Source organism: Erythrolamprus reginae, chromosome 2 (assembly GCF_031021105.1).
Source record: "Erythrolamprus reginae isolate rEryReg1 chromosome 2, rEryReg1.hap1, whole genome shotgun sequence".
Lineage (NCBI taxonomy): Eukaryota > Metazoa > Chordata > Lepidosauria > Squamata > Dipsadidae > Erythrolamprus > Erythrolamprus reginae.
The window spans coordinates 33,518,824-33,538,864 of record NC_091951.1 but is presented as its reverse complement, the minus strand read 5'-3'; the positions used below and the strand labels follow the sequence as shown (position 1 = coordinate 33,538,864).

At 43.6% G+C, this 20,041-nt stretch overlaps 1 protein-coding gene across 3 annotated transcripts in view; it reads left to right on the top strand.

Annotated features, from left to right (window-relative positions):
- APOM (apolipoprotein M) overlaps positions 1 to 20,041 on the top strand; it is a 36,624-nt gene that overhangs the window by 9,359 nt on the left and 7,224 nt on the right. For 2 of the 3 annotated variants that reach the window (XM_070737661.1, XM_070737662.1), the window contains exons 3-6: positions 2,951 to 3,024; positions 9,816 to 9,914; positions 15,620 to 15,718; positions 16,967 to 17,006. In XM_070737661.1, the coding sequence (XP_070593762.1) occupies positions 2,951 to 3,024; positions 9,816 to 9,914; positions 15,620 to 15,718; positions 16,967 to 16,992 (298 nt within the window). In that variant the 3' untranslated portion in view covers positions 16,993 to 17,006. Of the gene's footprint in view, positions 1 to 2,950; positions 3,025 to 9,815; positions 9,915 to 15,619; positions 15,719 to 16,966; positions 17,007 to 18,464; positions 18,579 to 20,041 lie in introns of those variants that run through there. The other variant, XM_070737660.1, reaches the window with a different exon arrangement.

Genomic DNA, 20,041 nt, shown 5'->3' with positions numbered 1-20,041 from the left:
ATTAAGTTCTTAAGTAGAGGTACCACTGCATTTGAAAAACCTGATGTGTCTGTGTTTGGTTGAAAGTTATTTGAGTGCATGTGAGAGACCTTAATCATTTCAGGGCTGTTGACCAGGAGCTGTGCGTCTTTTCTATTCTAGACACACCTATCTGAGGTAGAAAGCAAGAAATCTGCATGCCTCAACAGGGCGTGCATGAGTGGGTGACCATAAAATAACTTGCTCAGCCGAGACGTCTGTGGATGTTTACTTAAAGCGTTTGTGAACAATAACTGCCTCGTGGATAAAGGCATACAAAAATGGTTCTATTTTTCATGCTGCTGCTCTTTCCCTCAAAACAGAGTTAACATCTAGTCATAGCCAAATTGTGATTTGCTTGGCTTGCATGCGTGCATGACTGTGTAGCTTAGTTTAGGGGTTTTTATTCATTAGTTTAATTGGAGTTTATTGCTTTTTTACTGTTTTATATTACTATATCTTCTTTTCTATTCTTTCTTAGATATATTTTACTAGGAGTATCTCCTCTATAACCTTCATCACGTATTTTACTGTGTGTGTGTGTGTGTGTGTGTGTGTGTGTGTGTGTGTATCCACTAAAACCGTCATTGTGTATTGGACAAAATAAATAAATAAAATAAAATAAATAAATAAAATAGCCAAATTGTGATTTGCTTGGCTTTTATGCGTGCATGACTGTGTAGCTTAGTTTAGGGGGTTTTATTCATTAGTTTAATTGGAGTTTATTGCTTTTTTACTGTTTTATATTTGGTTTTACTATATTATTGTATTTAATTATTGTTGTAAGCTGCCCTGAGTCACATGGGATTGGGTGGCATATAAGTAAGTTATGTTATATTATATTATATTATATTATATTACATTACATTACATTACATTACATTACATTACATTACATTACATTACATTACATTACATTATATTATATTATATTAAACAACGGGCATTCTTTAACTTATTTTATCCTTGGTCTTTTGAAAAAATTAATAAGAGTTTGCCAAACTCACAGCTGCCACCATAATTAATTTTTACATATTGAACCCTGACAGAGAAAAATGCCCTGCACAGGTAATCCTCAATTTAAGACCCCAATTGAGCTCCTAATTTCCAATGGTTGTTGAATGAGTTTTGCCCCATTTTACGACCTTTATTGATGCCATTGTTAAGTGACTCACTGGCTTCCCCCACTGACTTTACTTATCAGGACCACGTGACCGTGGGACACTGCAACCATCATAACTATGAGTCAATTGCCAAGCATCTCATTGTTGTTCACCCGACAATGGGGATGCTGTAATGGCCATAAATGTGAAAAAATGGTCGTAGATCACTTTTTCTCGGTGACATAACCTTGAACGGTCACTAAATATAGAGAGAGACGGGGTGGCGCAGCAGGTAGAGTGGAGTACTGCAGGCCACTAAAGCTGACTGTAGATCTGTAGGTCAGCGGTTCAAATCTCATCACCGGCTCAAGGTTGACTCAACCTTCCATCCTTCCGAGATGGGTAAAATGAGGACCCGGATTGTGGGGGCAATATGTTGGCTCTGTTAAAAAGTGCTATTGCTAACATGTTGTAAGCTGCCCTGAGGCTGAGGAGAAGGGCGGCATTAAAAAATTGAATGAGTGAATGAATGAATGAATGAACTGTTGTAGGTTGAGGAATGGATGTCTATCAAAATCTCCACCCTGTCATCATTAAAAGTCAAGCCTACAATTTTGTTCTGATTTCTGGTAGAACTTTATCAATTACAAACAATTCTTATTAAATGCATCATTTCATGAATAAAGAAACTCCATTTATTTCTCTGCTCTCCTGTAATTCAAACACATTCCATACATGCACTCGGTCAGTTATCTCTCTTAGTTGCATTCCTCACATTCCTCCTCCTGCTCCACTTAACAAGATTTATTTTCCTAACAGCATAACTTTGAAAAACAGCAGAACTGACAGTTAACAACACAGAACTACTTTTGCTTACTTAAGCACGGCAAAAATACATCCATTTTCCCTTCGGCAACGTTGAAACTCCACCCTTCTTCTCCACTGACCACCTGACGTGCCAAATACATCACTGCAGTATTTAACCCATTCCTCTTCTTCCAGACCTCGTTTTTCTACGTTTTTGAACCCTTCTGAATTTAGGGTTAACCCAGCGAGCATCTGATTCTCCCTCGCTAGATCCTGAACTCATAGCCCCATCCTGTGGCTGGCCTCCCACCTGTTCTACTACCTGTAACCCTGCCCCCCCCTAATTCATAAATGCTATCTGAATCCGAGTCCTCAATATCTTCATCATCCTCCAACTGATCAGGAGTATGTACAACAAATTTCACCTTGCATTTTCTATCGCCATCACACACATTTGCTTTGCTACCGGTACAAGCCACGCCATAACTCTGGTAGGGAAAATGGAGCTGCACACCGAGCTCTGCCCCCCCCCCCAGCGTGCACGCATGCGCATCTGAGCAAAGATTTTGCTTCTGTGTATGCGCAGAAATCCCGTGAAGGGACACATGAATGTGAGATTTTGGCGATTGTTGCTTTTGCACATATGCAGAACAAAAAAATCATCAAAATCTCTCGTGCATGCAAAATTCCTTGGCAAAATTCTGTTTCCTGCACATGCGCAGGAGCAAAATCTCTGTTGTACACACATACACTCTGGGAACACAGAGCTCAGCAGGAAGCACTCCGGTAGCGGCAGTAAATAGCAGCAACTTCAGAAATGGACCCCTGCCTACAACAACTGACTTCAAAAAAAGAAAATAGCCAGGAATCATTTAAAAAAAGAAATGCATTTTACGCATCAGTTTCTTCCCCCAGCTTTCCCAAGTCGTAGCGATTCTTTTCAACTACATTTGAAACTTCTCTGTCCATTTATAACTCATCAGTTTTTGTTTTTGTTTTTCCCCTGCCTCCGTTCTTCTTAGGAAAACAGGCCAGTGCGTTCCAAAATCGTGGAATTATTTGCTTACGGAGGAAAGTGCCGATCTAGCTACCGAAGGTAAGACACCAGGGGTTTTTTTCCTGCCAGCTTGGCTATTATTATTATTATTATTATTATTATTATTATTATTATTATTATTATTATTATTTCTCTTTTAATGACCCCATAAGCTCTTGTGGCAGGGTGGATTTGTGGCAACTGAATGGAGCTCAGTGTTTACTGGCTGGATGCCCTTCCTGTTGCCAGTGCAGAGTTTGCAGTTGATATTTACTCAAGAGGCTCAGTAGCGGGTTCTAAAACCCATTGCTACCGGTTCACATTCGTGTTCCTGCCCTGCTTCTGCACATGTACAGAAACATCCCGGCGGGCGAAGCATCCCGGGAGGGTGGGCGGAGCCTCCCGCCACTGTTGCTCTGTACCAATTTGCAGAACTGGGCCAAACTAGGAGCAACCCAGAGCTGAAGAGGTTGTGTATCAGTAGTGGGTTCCTACCAGAATGGTAAAGGATGCCGTACCGGTAGCAAAAGTTGAGCTGCATGCGCAGCCTCCGGTGTCCCACATGAGCCACCCCGAGTCTGCGGAGAGGGGCGGCATACAAATCTAATAAATAAACAAATAAACAAATAAATAAATAAATAAATAAATAAACAAATAAATAATAAAAATTAAATGAACAAACAAACAAACAAATAAATATGCACGCGTGCATCCCAGTATGTTTTTGCTTTTGTGCATGCAAAATTGCAGAAATATTGCATGTGTGCATGTCCCCATGCAAGGTTTTGCTCATGCACGTCGGACACCCAAAATTGTAGACAACGCAGTGGTAGCGGCAGTAAGAGCAATCCGCCCCTGCTGAGAGCATATGCACCAAGACAAATTCCTTGTGTGTCCAATCACACTTGGCCAATAAAAATTCTATTCTATTCTATTCTGTGTATATCATTGCCTGTCAGAGTTCAGGGTTCAGATAAGGAAGGCATGGGCCAAGGGGCCTGAGCTGGGTACCAAGTTGCTGTCTCTGATTGGCTACCTGAATGTATAAGAAGTTTCCCATACTGGGGAACCAAGTGTGGCACTTCCTTGGTTGCTTGCTGCCTGTGTGCTGTGGAACTGTCCACCCAGCTATTTTCTTTTGCAAGATAAAAGCTGTTATTTTTTCCAAGCCTCTGCTTAAGTCTCTCTCTTTGGCGCTTAGATGAGCACATTTTGAACCTTATAAATCTGTTGTTTGCTGCAGGGCATTGCTTGAAGCTTGGAAACATTGTAAATTGTGGTCACGATGTGTCTGTCAGTGATGGCCTGCTACAGGAACAGTAAGGTGCTCTGTTCCGGTAGTGATTTTGGGGATGCGTGTGCAGCTATGCATCTTGATGTGCGCCGCCCGCATGAGATTTCGCTTCTGCGCATGTGCAGCAAGCAAAATTGTGTGTGAAAACACTCGCGCAAGTGAGATTTTAGTGATTTTCGCCAATTTTTTGCTTCTGCATGTGTGGGGAAGCAAAAATATCAGAAAAAAATCACTGAAATCTCACTTGCACATTTTCACACACAATTTCACTTGCGTATGTGCAGAGGATTCGAAGGGCACATCAGTAGTGCCAGTGAAGGGCTAATAAAAATTTTACTACCATACTGTGGGCATGGCCTATACAGGATTCCCTGCGTTTTTCTTCAACATCTTTCACTGCAAAGTGGGTGCTCTGGGGTAGAGCCCCATTTTCGCTACCCCACTGCGTTCCCCCCCATCCGGGCAGCCGCCCACACCTTGGTAGCGCTGAAGACAGTAGGCCTTCCCTGATGTCTGTGGTTGGTGCCATAAAATACAGGCAGCCTGCCAAGCCCCCAAAATATAGTTCCGGGGCTGTGGTGGAGAGCCCAGTTGTCAGAACTTCAAGTTCAGGTGAGAACAACGGTGGGTTCCTACCAGTTCTAACCGGTTCTTTAGAACCGTTAGTAAAGCGGTGATGATGTCACAGAGCCGGTTCTGTCAATGTCAGTCTGTGGGTGCCACCATCTTGTTTTTTGCTTCTGTGCATGGGCAGGAGCTTGATTTTCGGCGCTGTGCATGTCTGCGCGCCCATATGGCATTCCCACGCAGCAGTTCCTTGCAGCGCGCAATGCACACATTCCCACGCGGGGCTGGAGGAAACGAACTGGCGACGAATTAAGTTAGAACCCACCCCTAGGTCAGAAGGGTGTGAGGCGTCCATTGTATCTTTGAATGGTTGATAACAAAACGAGTCATAAATTGAGAACTCCCTGCATTTTGATAACTTCCTTATTCGCCCAATGAAAAAAATCCATTTTCGATCCTACTCTATTTTAATCTCTGTTGTGGCAGTAAAGGATTTGACAAGTGTTTGAAGGCCGAATGTCTGCAGGCTTTTTAGCATTATAAGCTATTCTGCACCTATGCATTAGCAGGTGTGGGTAACCCTACAATTTTTTTTAAAAAGCATTTTGTATTTCTGCAGAGTTGCACTTAGAGAATTTCGCCTTAGGCTGAATCTTTTCCAGCATCTGGGAAAACCTGTTATTATAGTTGTTAAAGAAGCCTAATTTAAAGATAACAAAGCTGTGGGTTCATTTTGATGCATGTCTTCAAGCCAGAAAACCAGCCAAGAATATAAAAACGGCGTACTACATCTATTAGTCCAATATATATGGCTGAACTAACACTCCTGCATGAACCTAAATCCATTTTTAATAAAAACATAACAATTTTATTGACCAAGCAATGTCATTTCATAAATATTTTTACATCATTGACATTTTTTTCTGGAAGAGAACAAGATGCAACACTAGTTATTCACAGCTGTCAAGGAAATGATTTTACGTGTGTCAAATTTATATACAGATAGCCTTCAACTTGTAACCACAATTGACCCCAAAATGACGGCTGCTAAGTGTCCAGTGAGTTTTGGCCCATTTTACGACCTTTTTAAAAAAAATATTTTTATTGTTTTCAAAATAAAAAGACATAACAAGACAGACAAACATAAAATAGACAAAACATAACACATAACATAAAAAGGAGCTACATTTGCTCCACTCAGTATTGAAGTCATCTTAGTACAGAGAGGAAAAGTTGATTATAATTTAGATCAATTCAGAAAAGTAAACATTTCTATAAAAATATCTTTATATAACCTATTCTATATCTAATAAATTTAACTAATAAACTCTATACTTCAACATCTTTAAACATTCCTTTTATTCCACCAACAATAAACATTTTGCCAAGCTTTATAAAATTCTGTTTCCACTTGATTATTCAACCGCCTCGTCATCATATCTAATTTATTTATTTATTAATCAGATTTGTATGCCGCCCCTCTCGGCAGACTCGGGGCGGCTCACAGCAATAATAATACAATGCAAACAAATCTAATATTTAAGTTCATTTAAAACCCCGATTTAGAAACCAATCATACATACTAACATAACATGCATAAATTTTATAAGCCCTAGGGGGAGAGAAAGTGTCAATTCCCCCATGCCTGACGACAGAGGTACGCGTTCCATAATCTTACTAAAAACCTCATCGTCCTTGGGGATTTCCATATCTTTCCATTTTTGTGCAAAAACAATCCTTGCAGCTGCTAAAATACCGTGTTTCCCCGATAGTAAGACAGTGTCTTACTTTCTTTTTACCCCCAAAAGCCCCACTAGGTCTTACTTTCGGGGTATGTCTTACATACCCCCCCCCCGCCGTTTCCCGCCTCCACTCACCAAATTGACAGGGTGAAGTCGGGAAGACCCAGGGAAGGTTTCTTCGGCCGCCCAGCAGCTGATCTGCTCGGCAGCGCGGCAGCAGCCCTGGCGGCGGTTCCCTCCGCTTTGACGGCGGTGGTCCGCTCGCTCGTCCCCGCAACCGACCCGCTTCCCCGACACGCGTCTGGAGGGGAGGAGCCGCTCTGCGCAGTTGGGCAGCCCTGCCTGCCGGAAAGGAGGCGGGCGAAGGAGGGCGCAGCTCCGGCCGCCCGCTCGGCTCGTTTCTACAACTTCGGACCAGCGCCGTCCTTCGCCTCGCATTTCTGGGTTGGCGAGCCTGGATTGTTTTTCCTGCGAGCGCTGGTCCCCGCTAAGCCTTCTGCGCCTGACTCGGCGAGGCGAGAGGGAGGAAGGAGAAGCGCAAGTGCATGCGGAGCGAAGGAAGGATAAATGCCTCCCGGGCGCTCCGCATCCACTTGCGCTTCTCCTTCTTCCCTCTCGCCTCGCCGAGTCAGGCGCAGAAGGCTTAGCGGGGACCAGCGCTCGCAGGAAAAACAATCCAGGCTCGCCAACCCGGAAATGCGAGGCGAAGGACGGCGCTGGTCCGAAGTTGTAGAAGCGAGCCGAGCGGGCGGCCGGAGCTGCGTCCTCCTTCGCCCGCCTCCTTTCCGGCAGGCAGGGCTGCCCAACTGCGCAGAGCGGCTCCTCCCCTCCAGACGCGTGTCGGGGAAACGGGTCAGAGGGAACCGCCGCCAGGGCGCCGCGAACTGCTCCAACGCCTCCCTCGCTTTTAGTACCGTGTTTCCCCGAAAGTAAGACATATGTCTTACTTTCGGGGTATGGCTTATATTAGCCGACCCCCCTGAAACCCCCCATATGTCTTACAATCGGGGGGGTCTTACTATCGGGGAAACACGGTATGAGTTATTAAATAATATATTTCTTTTTTATATTTATCATTTGTAATACCTAATTTAAAAAATTCAGGAGTCTTCTTAATTTCTTGTTCTGTTATTTCTCTTGGCCATCTTTCCACCTGTCAAGGAAATGATTTTACTTGTGTCAAATTTATATACAGGTAGCCTTCAACTTATAACCACAATTGACCCCAAAATGACTGCTGTTAAGTGTCCAGTGAGTATTGGCCCATTTTACGACCTTTTGTGCCATCGTTGTTAAGTGAATCACTGTAGATATTAAGTTAGCAGCAAGGTCATTAAGCCTTCCCGACTTCCCCTTTGCTTGCCAGGCGGTCGCAAAAGGAGGTCACATAACCCCATCATAAATATGAGTCATTTACCAAGGATCTGAATTTTGATCATGTGACCATGGGGATGCTGCATAAGTGTGAAAAATGATTATGTCACTTTTTTTCAGTGCCGTTGTAACTTCAATAGGTCACTAAATGAACTGTTATAAGTTGAGGACTACCTGAATTGCAGTCTATCTGTTTCATTAAATAAGGAAGTGTATTTATGCTTCTGGATATGAATGCACACTGCATCCATCTCTGCATTTATAGACTCACCTTTGGTTGTTGATACTGTTTATATGTATTGAACCCATAGATTCAAATAAGAGCACACCCTGACAGTTTAGTTTTCTACCTGCGGGGATGTGTTATTATACATTGAGAAGAGGGGTGGGTTCCAGTTACTTTCGCCATCGGTTTGTATCAGCAACATTTCCCACGAGCGATTTCACTTCTGCGCATGCTCAGATAGTGGGTTCAGCCCCAAGCACAGCTGAGGAGCTGATCAGCTGTGCTTCCGGTGAAGAAATAAAGGTCAGTACTTAACCCGGGGGGGGGGGGAGGGAGGAAGGCTTTTTTTCAAAGCACAAAATTTATTTATTTATTTATTTATTGGATTTGTATGCCACCCCTCTCCGTAGACTCGGGGCGGCTAACAACAATGATAAAAACAGCATGTGAAAATCCAATAATAAAACAACTAAAAACCCTTTTTATAAAACCAAACATACACATAAACATACCATGCATAACTTGTAATGGCCTGGGGGAAGGAATATCTCAACTCCCCCATGCCTGGCGGTATAAATGAGTCTTGAGAAGTTTACGAAAGACAGGGAGGGTGGGGGCAATTCTAATCTTCGAGGGGGAGTTGGTTCCAGAGGGCCGGGGCCGCCACAGAGAAGGCTTTTCCCCTGGGGCCCGCCAAATGACATTGTTTAGTTGACGGGACCCGGAGAAGGCCAACTCTGTGGGACCTTATCGGTCGCTGGGATTCGTGCGGTAGCAGGCGGTTCCGGAGGTAATCTGGTCCAATGCCATGTAGGGCTTTAAAGGTCATCACCAACACTTTGAATTGTGACCGGAAACTGATCGGCAGCCAATGCAAGCCACGGAGTGTTGAGGAAACATGGGCGAATTTTGGAAGCCCCACGATGGCTCTCGCGGCTGCGTTCTGCACGATCTGACCAGAAGGCATCAAAATACAGGAAAATGGGCCGGGAATTCAGAAAAAAAACATGGCGGCGAGCACAGACAGAACCAGATCAGTGACACCAAAAATTGCATTAATGGTTCTGCCAATCTGGTCTGAATCCCTGATTGATAGAAGCAATTCTCTTGCTCACCTTCTGAAGGCAAAGAGATCAAGCGCTTCGTTGGCCAGTTATTTTTCTCCTGAATAGGTATGCCAACCCATTCTGGTTTGTATCCCATTTTGTGTCCAGCCGGTGCAGACGTTGGTGATAAATCAACGGTTTGCCACACTATCTGTAGAAGGCCTGATGTTTATGGGAACTTGGGAGGGGTGATTTCATGAGGGAGCAGCCACAAAGCATTCTTTCGAGAGGTTCAAGGCCATCTTATGTCCACCACCTGGGTGGAAACAGAAGGAGTTGCCATGCTGGCACAACCTGAATGGGCAATATGACAAGTTTGTGGGTGGGGGACAAGACATGTGAATTTACATGGGTAGTAGGAAGCCCAGATTCGGTGGCAGGATGGCTCCGGATATAAATTGCTGCTTTGAGGAATACCTTGACTTGGACTCTGATTTAAATTTGGATGTTACCTGGAACCTTGACACTCTGCATTTCCTCCGAGTCTTTGGAGAGGGGGGGCATACAAATCTAATAAATTATTATTATTATTCCTGCAACAGGACGGCCTCACATGAGGACAGAACTCTTCTCTGCCAACTGCCCCAACACCATCATTGTCCAGGAGACAGATCAGGATTACCAAAGGATCCTTTTCTACTGTAAGTAAGATCCCTTTGCTCTGATCTCTAAATCCAGTTCCCCCCGTTTATAGTTAAGGCAGTGCGGCCCTTGCCAGCTTCATGACACATATACAGAATCTCATATTTCTTTTATTAGTTTTATTGTTTTATATAGGGTTTTATATTATCAGCTGCCTTGAATCACCATGTGCAAATGTAGTGGCAATATAAATTCCCTAAATAAATAAATAACTCCTACCATCAAAACGACGCTATTTATTTATTTTATTATTATTTATTTATTTATTTATTAGATTTGTATGCCGCCCCTCTCCGTAGACTCGGCTATAGAGCACAGCACACAAGGCAACCAGACACAAGAATAATTTTCCCCCGAATGCCATCACTCTGCTAAACAAATAATTCACTCACCACTGTCAAACTATTCACAAAGACTGCATTGCTATTACTATTAGTTTTCTTATCATTCCTATCACCTATCTCCTCCCACTTATGACTGTAACATGTTACATAGAAACATAGAAGAATGGTGGCAGAAAAAGACCTCATGATCCATCTAGTCTGCCCTTATACTATTTCCTGTTCATTTTGTCGCATCCTTCCAACCCAAAACTATTACTGCCTGAGCGCTTTCTATTGCTGCTTTTTTTATTTCTCTAAATTCTCCCATCACATTACTTTTTACTAGTACTGCCATTTCCTTAGTGATTGTCCATTGTATATTTAACATTCTATTGATATCCTCTTTCACTTTTTGCCAAAATTCCTGCACTATTGGGCATTCCCAAAACATATGCATAAACACTCCTTTGTCTTGACAACCATGCCAACAATTCCCCCTGACATTCTGCTGAAAATGTGCGAATTGAACGGGAGTGAAATACCACTTATGTAATATTTTCCTTCTCATTTCCCTAATTCTTGTATTTTTAATTTTCCTTATATCTTCTACTATATTTTCCATTTCTTGTACCTCTACTAATATCTCATTTTGCCACCATTTTGTCAATCCATCAATCGTGTCCCCGTCTGACTGCACTAGCAGTTTGTATATATTAGTTGCTTGCGCCTTTATCCCCTCACTTTTTTCTCTTATTATTTTCTCTAACCCTGTCTCCTCCCGCCATAATACTTCTTTATTCTCCCTTTCATTTAGATATTTACATATTGCATTTATTTGTAGCCACCTTCCCTTACCTAACCACCATTCTATACGATTTCTACTTGGCCTGCCATCCTTCTCGTATAACTGTTCTATCTTAGTTATCCCTCTTCCCTTCAACTCTCCTATAACCCTATTTAAGTTAATTTCGTTTTCTCTATTTATTACATAAAGCGATGACAGTTTAGATTTATATAATCCTATTTTCCCTTGCCATTTTTTCCAAATTTCCATAGTCCCTTTCATTGGGCCTATTAATTTACCTATATCACTCCTATTCCACTTCCTAAAAATTAATTCTCTATTGTTCATCCCGTTTATCTGTTTTTCCAATTTCGCCCATTTATTTTCACTTAATTGCAACTCCATTAACCTTTCCATTTGAAAAGCTTCCCTATACAGCTCCAAACATGGAACTCCCCATCCCCCCTCTTTTTCATTCGCAATTAACCACTTTTTTCTTATTCTTGGTCTCTTATCTTCTTCAATCCAATAATTTAATTTTTTGTCCCACTCTTTAACCTTACATACCAGTAACCCCCCCCCCCGACAGCACCTGAAATAGGTACATCAATGCAAAATTGGTATAGGTACATGCAGGGCCGCCGATAGACGGGTATTACGGGGAGCGGCGTCCCGGGCCCCGGCCAAATTGGAAAATGGGGGGGGGGGGGGCGGGCCCGGTGCCCGCCAAAAACTCCCCAACTCCGATTGAGACAAACTCTGCCTCTGCAGCCCGCACCTTCTTCCCATCCCCAACGAGGAAAGAAGGCAGGGAGGCCGGCAGACAGGCAGGGAGCCCCGATGGCAGCTGCGGAAGGAGGAAAGACCGCGGGGTTGGCTCAGCCCTCTGGAAGCCAAGCCGCGCTGTTGGAGAAGCGGAATTGGGGAAGCCGGGAGAGGGCTGAGCCCGGCCGGCTTCTCCGCCGGCCTTGTGTCCCCCCGAGGATTGCAAGGGCAAGAGAGCCGCGCCTTTCGGCTTCCGGAAGTGCTGGGCCGGGGGTTCAGGGGGGCCATGAACGCCGCCCGGAGCCAATCGCTTCTTTTGGGCTTACAGTACTCGAATTCCTGCTGCTGGTAAGCGCGTGCGGGTGGCCGGGTGGGAAGGGCGAGGCGCGAGGGGGAGGCAAGTGGAGAAGCGGAGAGAGAGAGAAGTGGACCAAAAGAAAGAAAAGGGAAAGAGAGGGAGGGAAAGAGAAATGGAGAGGAAGGAAGGAGGGAGGGAGGGGAGGGAGAGAAGGAAGGAAGAGAAAGGAGGGTAGAAAGAGAGGGAGAGAGAGAGGAAGAGGAGAGATAGAAAGGAAGAGAGAGAAAGAAAGAGGGATAGAAAGAGAGAGAGAGAGAGAGATGCTCAGTGAGCCTTTCTTTGAAGTTGCCTTTCTTTCTTTCTTTCTTTCTTTCTTTCTCTCTTTCTCTCTTGCTCTCTTGCTCTTTCATTCTTTTTTCTTTCTCTTGCTTTCTTTCTTTCTCTTGCTTTCTCTCCTTCCTTCCCTCCTTCCATTTCTTTCATCCCCCCTCTCTATTTTTATTTCTCTTTCATTCTTTCTTTCTCTCTTTCTTGCTTTCTTTCTTGCTTTTTCTTTCTCTCTTTTACCTTCCCTTCCTCTATTTCTTCTTTTCTTTCTCCTTCCTACCTTCTTCCCTCCCTCCCTTCCTTCAGTCCTTCCTCTCTTACTCTCCCCTTTCATAAGTTTCCTTGCTTCCTTCCTCTGTTCCTGTCCCTTCCCCCTTTCTTTCTTTCTTTCTTTCTTTCTTTCTTTCCTTCCTTCCCTCCCTCCATTTCTTGCTTTCCTTCTCCTTCCTCCCTTGTTTCCTCCCTCATTCCCTTCTTTCACTCCTTCTTCTCTTACTCTCCCCTTTCACATCTTTCCTTGCTTCCTTTGCACCCTTCCTCTGTTCCTGTTCCTTCCCTCCCTCCTTCCTTCCTTCCCACCCTTCGTCCATTCATTCACCCATTCCTCTCTTGATCGCCCCTTTTACCATTCCTTCCTTCCTTCCTTCCGATGTGGGCCCGGGGCCGGCAGAGTAGTTTGCTTTTGCACCCCGTCTCAAGCTCCCTTGGTGCCAACCCGGCCCTCCCCACTTCAGAAAGAAGGGGGAGAAAGAGAGAGAGAGAAAGAGAAAGAGAGAGATAAAAAGAGAAAGATAGAGGGAGGGAGAGAAAGAGATAGAAAGAGACAAAGAGAGGGGGAGAGAAAGAGAGAGAGAAAGAGAGATAAAAGAGAAAAAAGAGAGAGAGATAAAAAGAGGAAGAGAAAGAGAGAGGGGGAGGGAGAGAAAGAGAAAGAAAGAGAGAAGGGGAGAGAGGGAGAGAAAGAGGTAGAGAAAGTGAAAGAGAGAGGGAGGGAGAGAAAGAGATAGAAAGAGAAAGAGAGAGGTTGGGAGAGAGAAAAAAGAGAGAAAGAGATATAAAGAGAAAGAGAGAGAAAGGGAGAGAAAAAGAGAAAAAGAGAGAGAAATGGAGAGAAAAAGAGAAAAAGAAAGAAAAGTAGAGAGAGAAAGAGAGACAAAAAGAGAGGGAGAGAAAGAGAGAGAGAGAGATAGAAAAGCAGGTGGGGGGGCACACCTATTTTGCCAGCCCTCGGATGGGCCATAGGGATCCGGTGTATGTGGAGGGAGAGGTCCCCAGCTTCTGTTCTGCAGAGGGGAAGCCAAAGCCCCCGCATGGGTTATGCAGAGTGCCAGTGTTTGGGGCAAGGTGGGGGGTGGGGGTCTTCCTTAACCCCCATTTCTTTGGTGGGGCTAAGAGGCCTGCCCAGCAGGGCTGATGTGTTGCGGAAGGTCTTGTCGAGGGAGACCAGTGGAGCCCCCCCCCCGCTCCCATCCCCAGGGAAGGGGGTTCTGGCATCACTGCCACTGGCTTTGGAAAGAAGCCCCCAGCCTCTTCAGGGGGTGGAGGGAGGGGTCCGTAGCACAGGGCTGGACAATGGCTGAAGACAGTTGACTGCAGCTTTCAGAATTCCTCAGCCAGGAATATGAAGAAGACAGTTTGAAAATTTAAAAGGGAAGGAAGGAAGGAAGGAAGGAGGGAGGGAAAAGAAAAAGAAGAGAAAAAAGGAAAGAAAGAAAAAGAAGAAAGAAAGAAAGAGGAAGGAAGGAAGGGGGAAAAAACCAAAAGAGAAAAAAGAAAGAAAAAGGGAAGGAAGGAAGGAAGGAAAGAAGGAAGGAAGGAAGGAAGGAAGGAAGAAGGGAGGGGGGCCCCAGACACTTAGGCTGTATGGGGCCCCAAAATTCCTGATGGCGGCCCTGGGTACATGGTGGACCATATTCAATTTGAAATTATGGAAAAAAGGATAAATTTGGATAATGAAACTGAGTTGGGACAGCTGATGGGACGGTGGGACAAGGTAAGACGATATATGACGAGCAGAATCCGAGACCAAGCTACAAGAAATAAACTGGAATCACTCTATAATATGTAAACAGATATATTGCTCTTGGGTTAAGTGGATTATACAAGAAATACCCCCAATTTGGTGGTGGGGAACGTGTGTATGTCGGGGTGGTGGGCACAACTCACAATTCACTACGCACTGTTTTATGTTGTGTGATTTTAAATTGTTAAAAATCAATAAAAAAAATATATTTTTTTTAAAAAAAGGATGGATATATGTTTATCCCAGGCATGTTTAAATTCAGTTACTGTGGATTTACCAACCACGTCTGCTGGAAGTTTGTTCCAAGGATCTACTACTCTTTCAGTAAAATAATATTTTCTCACGTTGCTTTTGATCTTTCCCCCAACTAACTTCAGATTGTGTCCTCTTGTTCTTGTGTTCACTTTCCTATTAAAAACACTTCCCTCCTGAACCTTATTTAACCCTTTGACATATTTAAATGTTTCGATCATGTCCCCCCTTTTCCTTCTGTCCTCCAGACTAAACAGATTGAGTTCATTAAGTCTTTCCTGATACGTTTTATGCTTAAGACCTTCCACCATTCTTGTAGCCCGCCTTTGGACCCATTCAATTTTGTCAATATCTTTTTGTAGGTGAGGTCTCCAGAACTGAACACACTATTCCAAATGTGGTTGCTTGTATCCTTATGATTTATATTTATTTTTTTAATTGGTTTTTTTTGTCAAGTATGTATTGGTGGTATACAAAGATATAGTGATATTTATATACATGATACTAGTAAAAGAGAAGCAATAGGACAGGGGACGGAAGGCACTCTAGTGCATTTATGCACACCCCTTACTGACCTCTTAGGAATCGGGAGAGGTCAACAGTGGATAGTCTAAAGGTAAAGTTTTGGGGGTTAGGTGGTTGCTTATTTATACCATATGACAATCATTAAGTGCTTTACTTCATGATTCTTAAAAAATGTATCTTTTCTTTTATGTACACTGAGAGCATGTGCACCAAAGACAAATTCCTTGTATGTCCAATCACACTTGGACAATGAAGAATTCTATTCTATTCCATTCCATTCCATTCTATCTCCAACCTGAGATATTCATTGCAATCCTCATTCTTGCTGAGAAAACAAGTTCTCCAACTCATAGGTTGAAACCCAGATTCTTTCTTGATCTTGAACTGCTTTTTCCTTCTCTTTCCAGCCCGGATCCTCCATCCGGAAGAGCACTGCCTTGCCGATTTCTGGAACAAAGCTTCTTGCCTTGATATGAATGAGCTCCTCCTTATACCCAGAACTCAAGGTAACGACTCTCTATGGACTGGCAACTTATCTACTGTGAGCACGAGCATTGCATCCTGGCAGACGGGAACACCGTAAGATAATGACTTCAGTAACCGAGATGTCGAAGTGTGGAACTCATTACCGGACTCCATAGTGTCATCCCCAAACCCCCAATACTTTACCCTTAGATTATCCATGGTTGACCTATCCAGATTCCTAAGAGGTCAGTAAGGGGCGAGTACAAGTGCACTAGAGTGCCTTCTGTCCCCTGTCCTATTGCTCTCCTCCTATATCTCGTATACCTTTCTTCTATTCCTATATCTCTTCTTCTATTCTTTTATTGATATGTTCTATTACTATATCTTCTCTTCTACTCTTTCTTAGATATATTTTACTATGAGTATCTCCTCTATAACCGTCATCATGTATTTTACTATGGGTATACCCACTAAAACCCTCATTGTGTATTGGACAAAATCAATCAATCAATCAATAATTCCTTTGCCTCCCAGGTCCCCTGGCATGGCATCAATTTATCAATAAAGAGCCCAGGTGCCACAGTGGTTAGAATGCAGCACTGCAGGCTACTTCAGCTGTCTGCTAGCTACAGTTCAGCAGTTCAAATCTCACCACCGGCTCATGGTTGACTCAGCCTTCCATCCTTCCGAGGTGGATAAAATGAGGTCCCATATTGTTGGGGGCAATAGGCTGACGCTTAGAGAGGGCTGTAAAAGCACTATGAAGTGGTATATGAGTCTAAGTGCTCTGTTGCTATTGCTAATTTAAAATAAAACTTCGACTTAAGGAGAGTGAGTTTGGTCTAGCCAGTGAAAACATCAGACTGAGACCTGGAGACTTTTCTGCATCACACGTTATAATCTTTTCATTTAGTTCTACACAGATGGTTTAGCACCACCTTAAATTCGATCCTTCGGCCCCCAAGATTAAATCCCAGGACTGGTTATCATTTGTTAAAGAGGAGTTACTCATGGTGTGTAAGTAGATGTACAGTACGTAAAAGCTTGGCATACTATGGATAGTTTTGATCTCTTGTGACAATCTAACCACATTACTCAATATGCCCTTTTGGATTCCAAAGGTTAGAATCACAATTAACATGGAGGAAGAAAGGAGGGAGGGAAGAAAAGAAAGAAGGAGGGAGGGAGGGAAGGAAGGAAGGAAGGAGGGAAGGGGGAAGGAAGGAAGGAAGGAAGGAAGGAAGGGCTTTTGTGCAACAGTAACCATTTCTTTCCATCCTTTATCTTAGATGCCTGTGAACTCCAGGAAACTTGACCTCTAATTCTTTGGTAAGATAAATCTTTTCCATACCACATTCTACTAAAGAACAATATTTGTAGCTCAGGGTTGACATGAAGTATACTTGATGCTCTCTTATCTTCATGCCCTCTCTTCTGCACACATGAATGCTTACCTCTTCTCTTACCAGCTTTGTGCCTCTTCGTGCCTACACTAGCATTTTGTTATTAATTTTGACTTCTTCATACCGATCTGTAAGCCACCAAACCTCTGATTGTATAATGTAATTTGATCGTATCTACAGTCAATTTTTTTAATCTATGGGAATCCAATGAGCTGCCAAGATGATGATAGAAACAAGGGTAGTGAATATAAAAGAAAGACAGAGGGGAAAATGAACATCTGAGCAAACGCAATGTCTTCAACCTTGGGCCTTCTATTTTGCAGCCTTGACAATTCTAGGTGCATGGGGGAACCCACTTCACAAGGTTGTTGTTTATTTATAAAAAATAATAAAGGCAGGATAAAAATAAACAAATGGGGCATTGGTCCTCGCCTGGTACACCTCTTCTGCTAGGGTGGAGCCAACATCCATGTACGGGATAATAATAATAATAATAATAATAATAATAATAATAATAATAATTTATTAGATTTGTATGCCGCCCCTCTCCAAAGACTCGGGGCGGCCCACAACAATGATAAAAACAATATTATAGTAGAACAAATCTAATATTAAACAACATATAAAACCCTATTATATTTAAAAAACCAAACAACACATTCATACCAAACATAAAACAAAATATAAAAGAGCCTGCGGGAAAGGTGTCTCAACTCCCCCATGCCTGGAGGTATAAGTGAGTCTTGAGTAGTTTACGAAAGTTCTAATCTCCGAGGGGAGTTGATTCCAGAGGGCCGGGGCCGCCACAGAGAAGGCTCTTCCCCTGGGGCCCGCCAAACAACATTGTTTAGTCGACAGGACCCAGAGAAGGCCAACTCTGTGGGACCTTATCGGTCACTGGGATTTGTGCGGTAGCAGGCGGTTCCGGAGATACTCTGGTCCAATGCCATGTAGGGCTTTAAAGGTCATAACCAACACTTTGAATTGTGACCAGAAACTGATCGGCAGCCAATGCAAGCCACGGAGTGTTGTAGAAACGTGGGCGAATCTTGGAAGCCCCACAATGGCTCTTGCGGCTGGGATGACACCGTCTGTCAAATTGTTGATCTTCGCCTCTGCCTCTGTTTCCCCCTCTTTGACTCAGTCCTCGGTCAGGACAGGAGGTGTCATCCCATACTTGGATGTTGGCTCCACCCACTATGGTGAACAAGATGGAGACTTAAAATCCTGCTCGTGATCATGCAGTCCCAGTTGCCATTTTGACTTTTTTGAAAGACACATACCACGATGTCTCTATCATTTATAAACTCTAGTTTCCAGTTCTCCACATTACCCTCTTGATGTCTTCTTGTATTTTGTATTATTTTTCTTTTTCTCCTACCAGCCTTACATCCCAGCTCAGCAGGAATCAGTCACCCTCTTGAAGCTGACTTGCCTCATATTCTTAGAGAAGCAATTGCTTGTAGTTTTAAATAAAATTTATTTTCTAGCAAGAAAACACTTGCTCTTCTTTATTTAAAAATAAAGCAAGCCCAGGAAACTTGCAGAAAATTCTTGATTTACCACAGTTTATTTACTGACTGTTCAAAGTTACAACCACACTGAAAAAAGTGACTTATGACCCTTTGTTACACTTACGACTGTTGCAGTATCCCCTTAGTCACATGATCAAAATTCAGAATTCAAAAATTCAAAAATCTAAATTCAGATGGCAGCAACTCATATTTATGACTGTTGCAGAGTCCTGGGGTCATATCAGGGGTGAAACCCAACAGGTTCTGACAGGTTCTAGAGAACCGGTAGAGGAAATATTGAGTAATTTGGAGATCTGTCAAACTCCATTTAAGTATTTTAAGTGTTCCTTTAAAATGTTTAACAGGATAAACAAATGAACAGTGGGAAGGGACCTTGTAGGTCAGGAGTGGGCAAAGTTGGCTCTTCTATGACATGTGGACTTCAACTCCCAGAACTCCTGAGCTAGCATGATTGGCTCAGGAATTCTGGGAGTTGAAGTCCAAAAGTCATAGAAGAGCCAACTTTGCCCACCCCTGTTGTAGGTAATCTTGTCCATCTTACCTCACTTCACCAAAGCAGGAGACTCTCTATACCTGTGATGGTGAACCTATGGCACACGTGACAAAGATGGCACCTGGAGCCATATCTGAGGGCACACGAGGCGTTGTCCTATGTCAGCTCAATGTGCATGTGTGTGCTGGCCAGCTGATTTTTGGCCTTCTAGAGCAGTGTTTCCCAACCTTGGCAACTTGAAGATATTTGGACTTCAACTCCCAGAATTCCCCAGCCAGCGTTTGCTGTCTGGGGAATTCTGGGAGTTGAAGTCTAGATATCTTCAAGTTGCCAAGGTTGGGAAACACTGTTCTAGAGGGCAGCGGAGACTATTTTTGCCCTTCCCAGGCTTCAGGAAACATTCCGTAGCCTGTGGATGGTGAAAAACAGGCCCAACGGGCCTACCGGAAGCTCAGAAACAAACTTCCAGTAGGCCCACTGGGCCCACTTTTTGCCACCAAAGAATCTGAAGGCTTCGGTAAGGCCTGCACAGGAAGGCAGCATGGGGGGGGGGGGGTTGTGCGTGCATGTGTGGGTGGGAGGGCATTGCATTATGGGTTTGGGCACACACACACACAACCGCGCGCACACACTCCCTTTTTGCCCCTGAGCAAAAAAAGGTTCACCATCACTGCCCTATATCATTTCTGACAAATGGCAAACTAGCCTCTATTTGAAAGCTTTCCACTAGTTGATTGCTCTCACTGTTAGAAAATGTCTCCTTGTTTCCAGGTTGAATCTCTCTTTGATCAATGTCCATCCATTATTCTTTGGCCTTCAGGTGTTTTGGACAATAGCTTGACCCCCTCTTCTTTGTGGAAGCACCTCAAATATTGGAGCATTGCTATCATGCCTTCCCTGGTCTTTGTCTTCACTGGACTAGCCAGGCCCAGT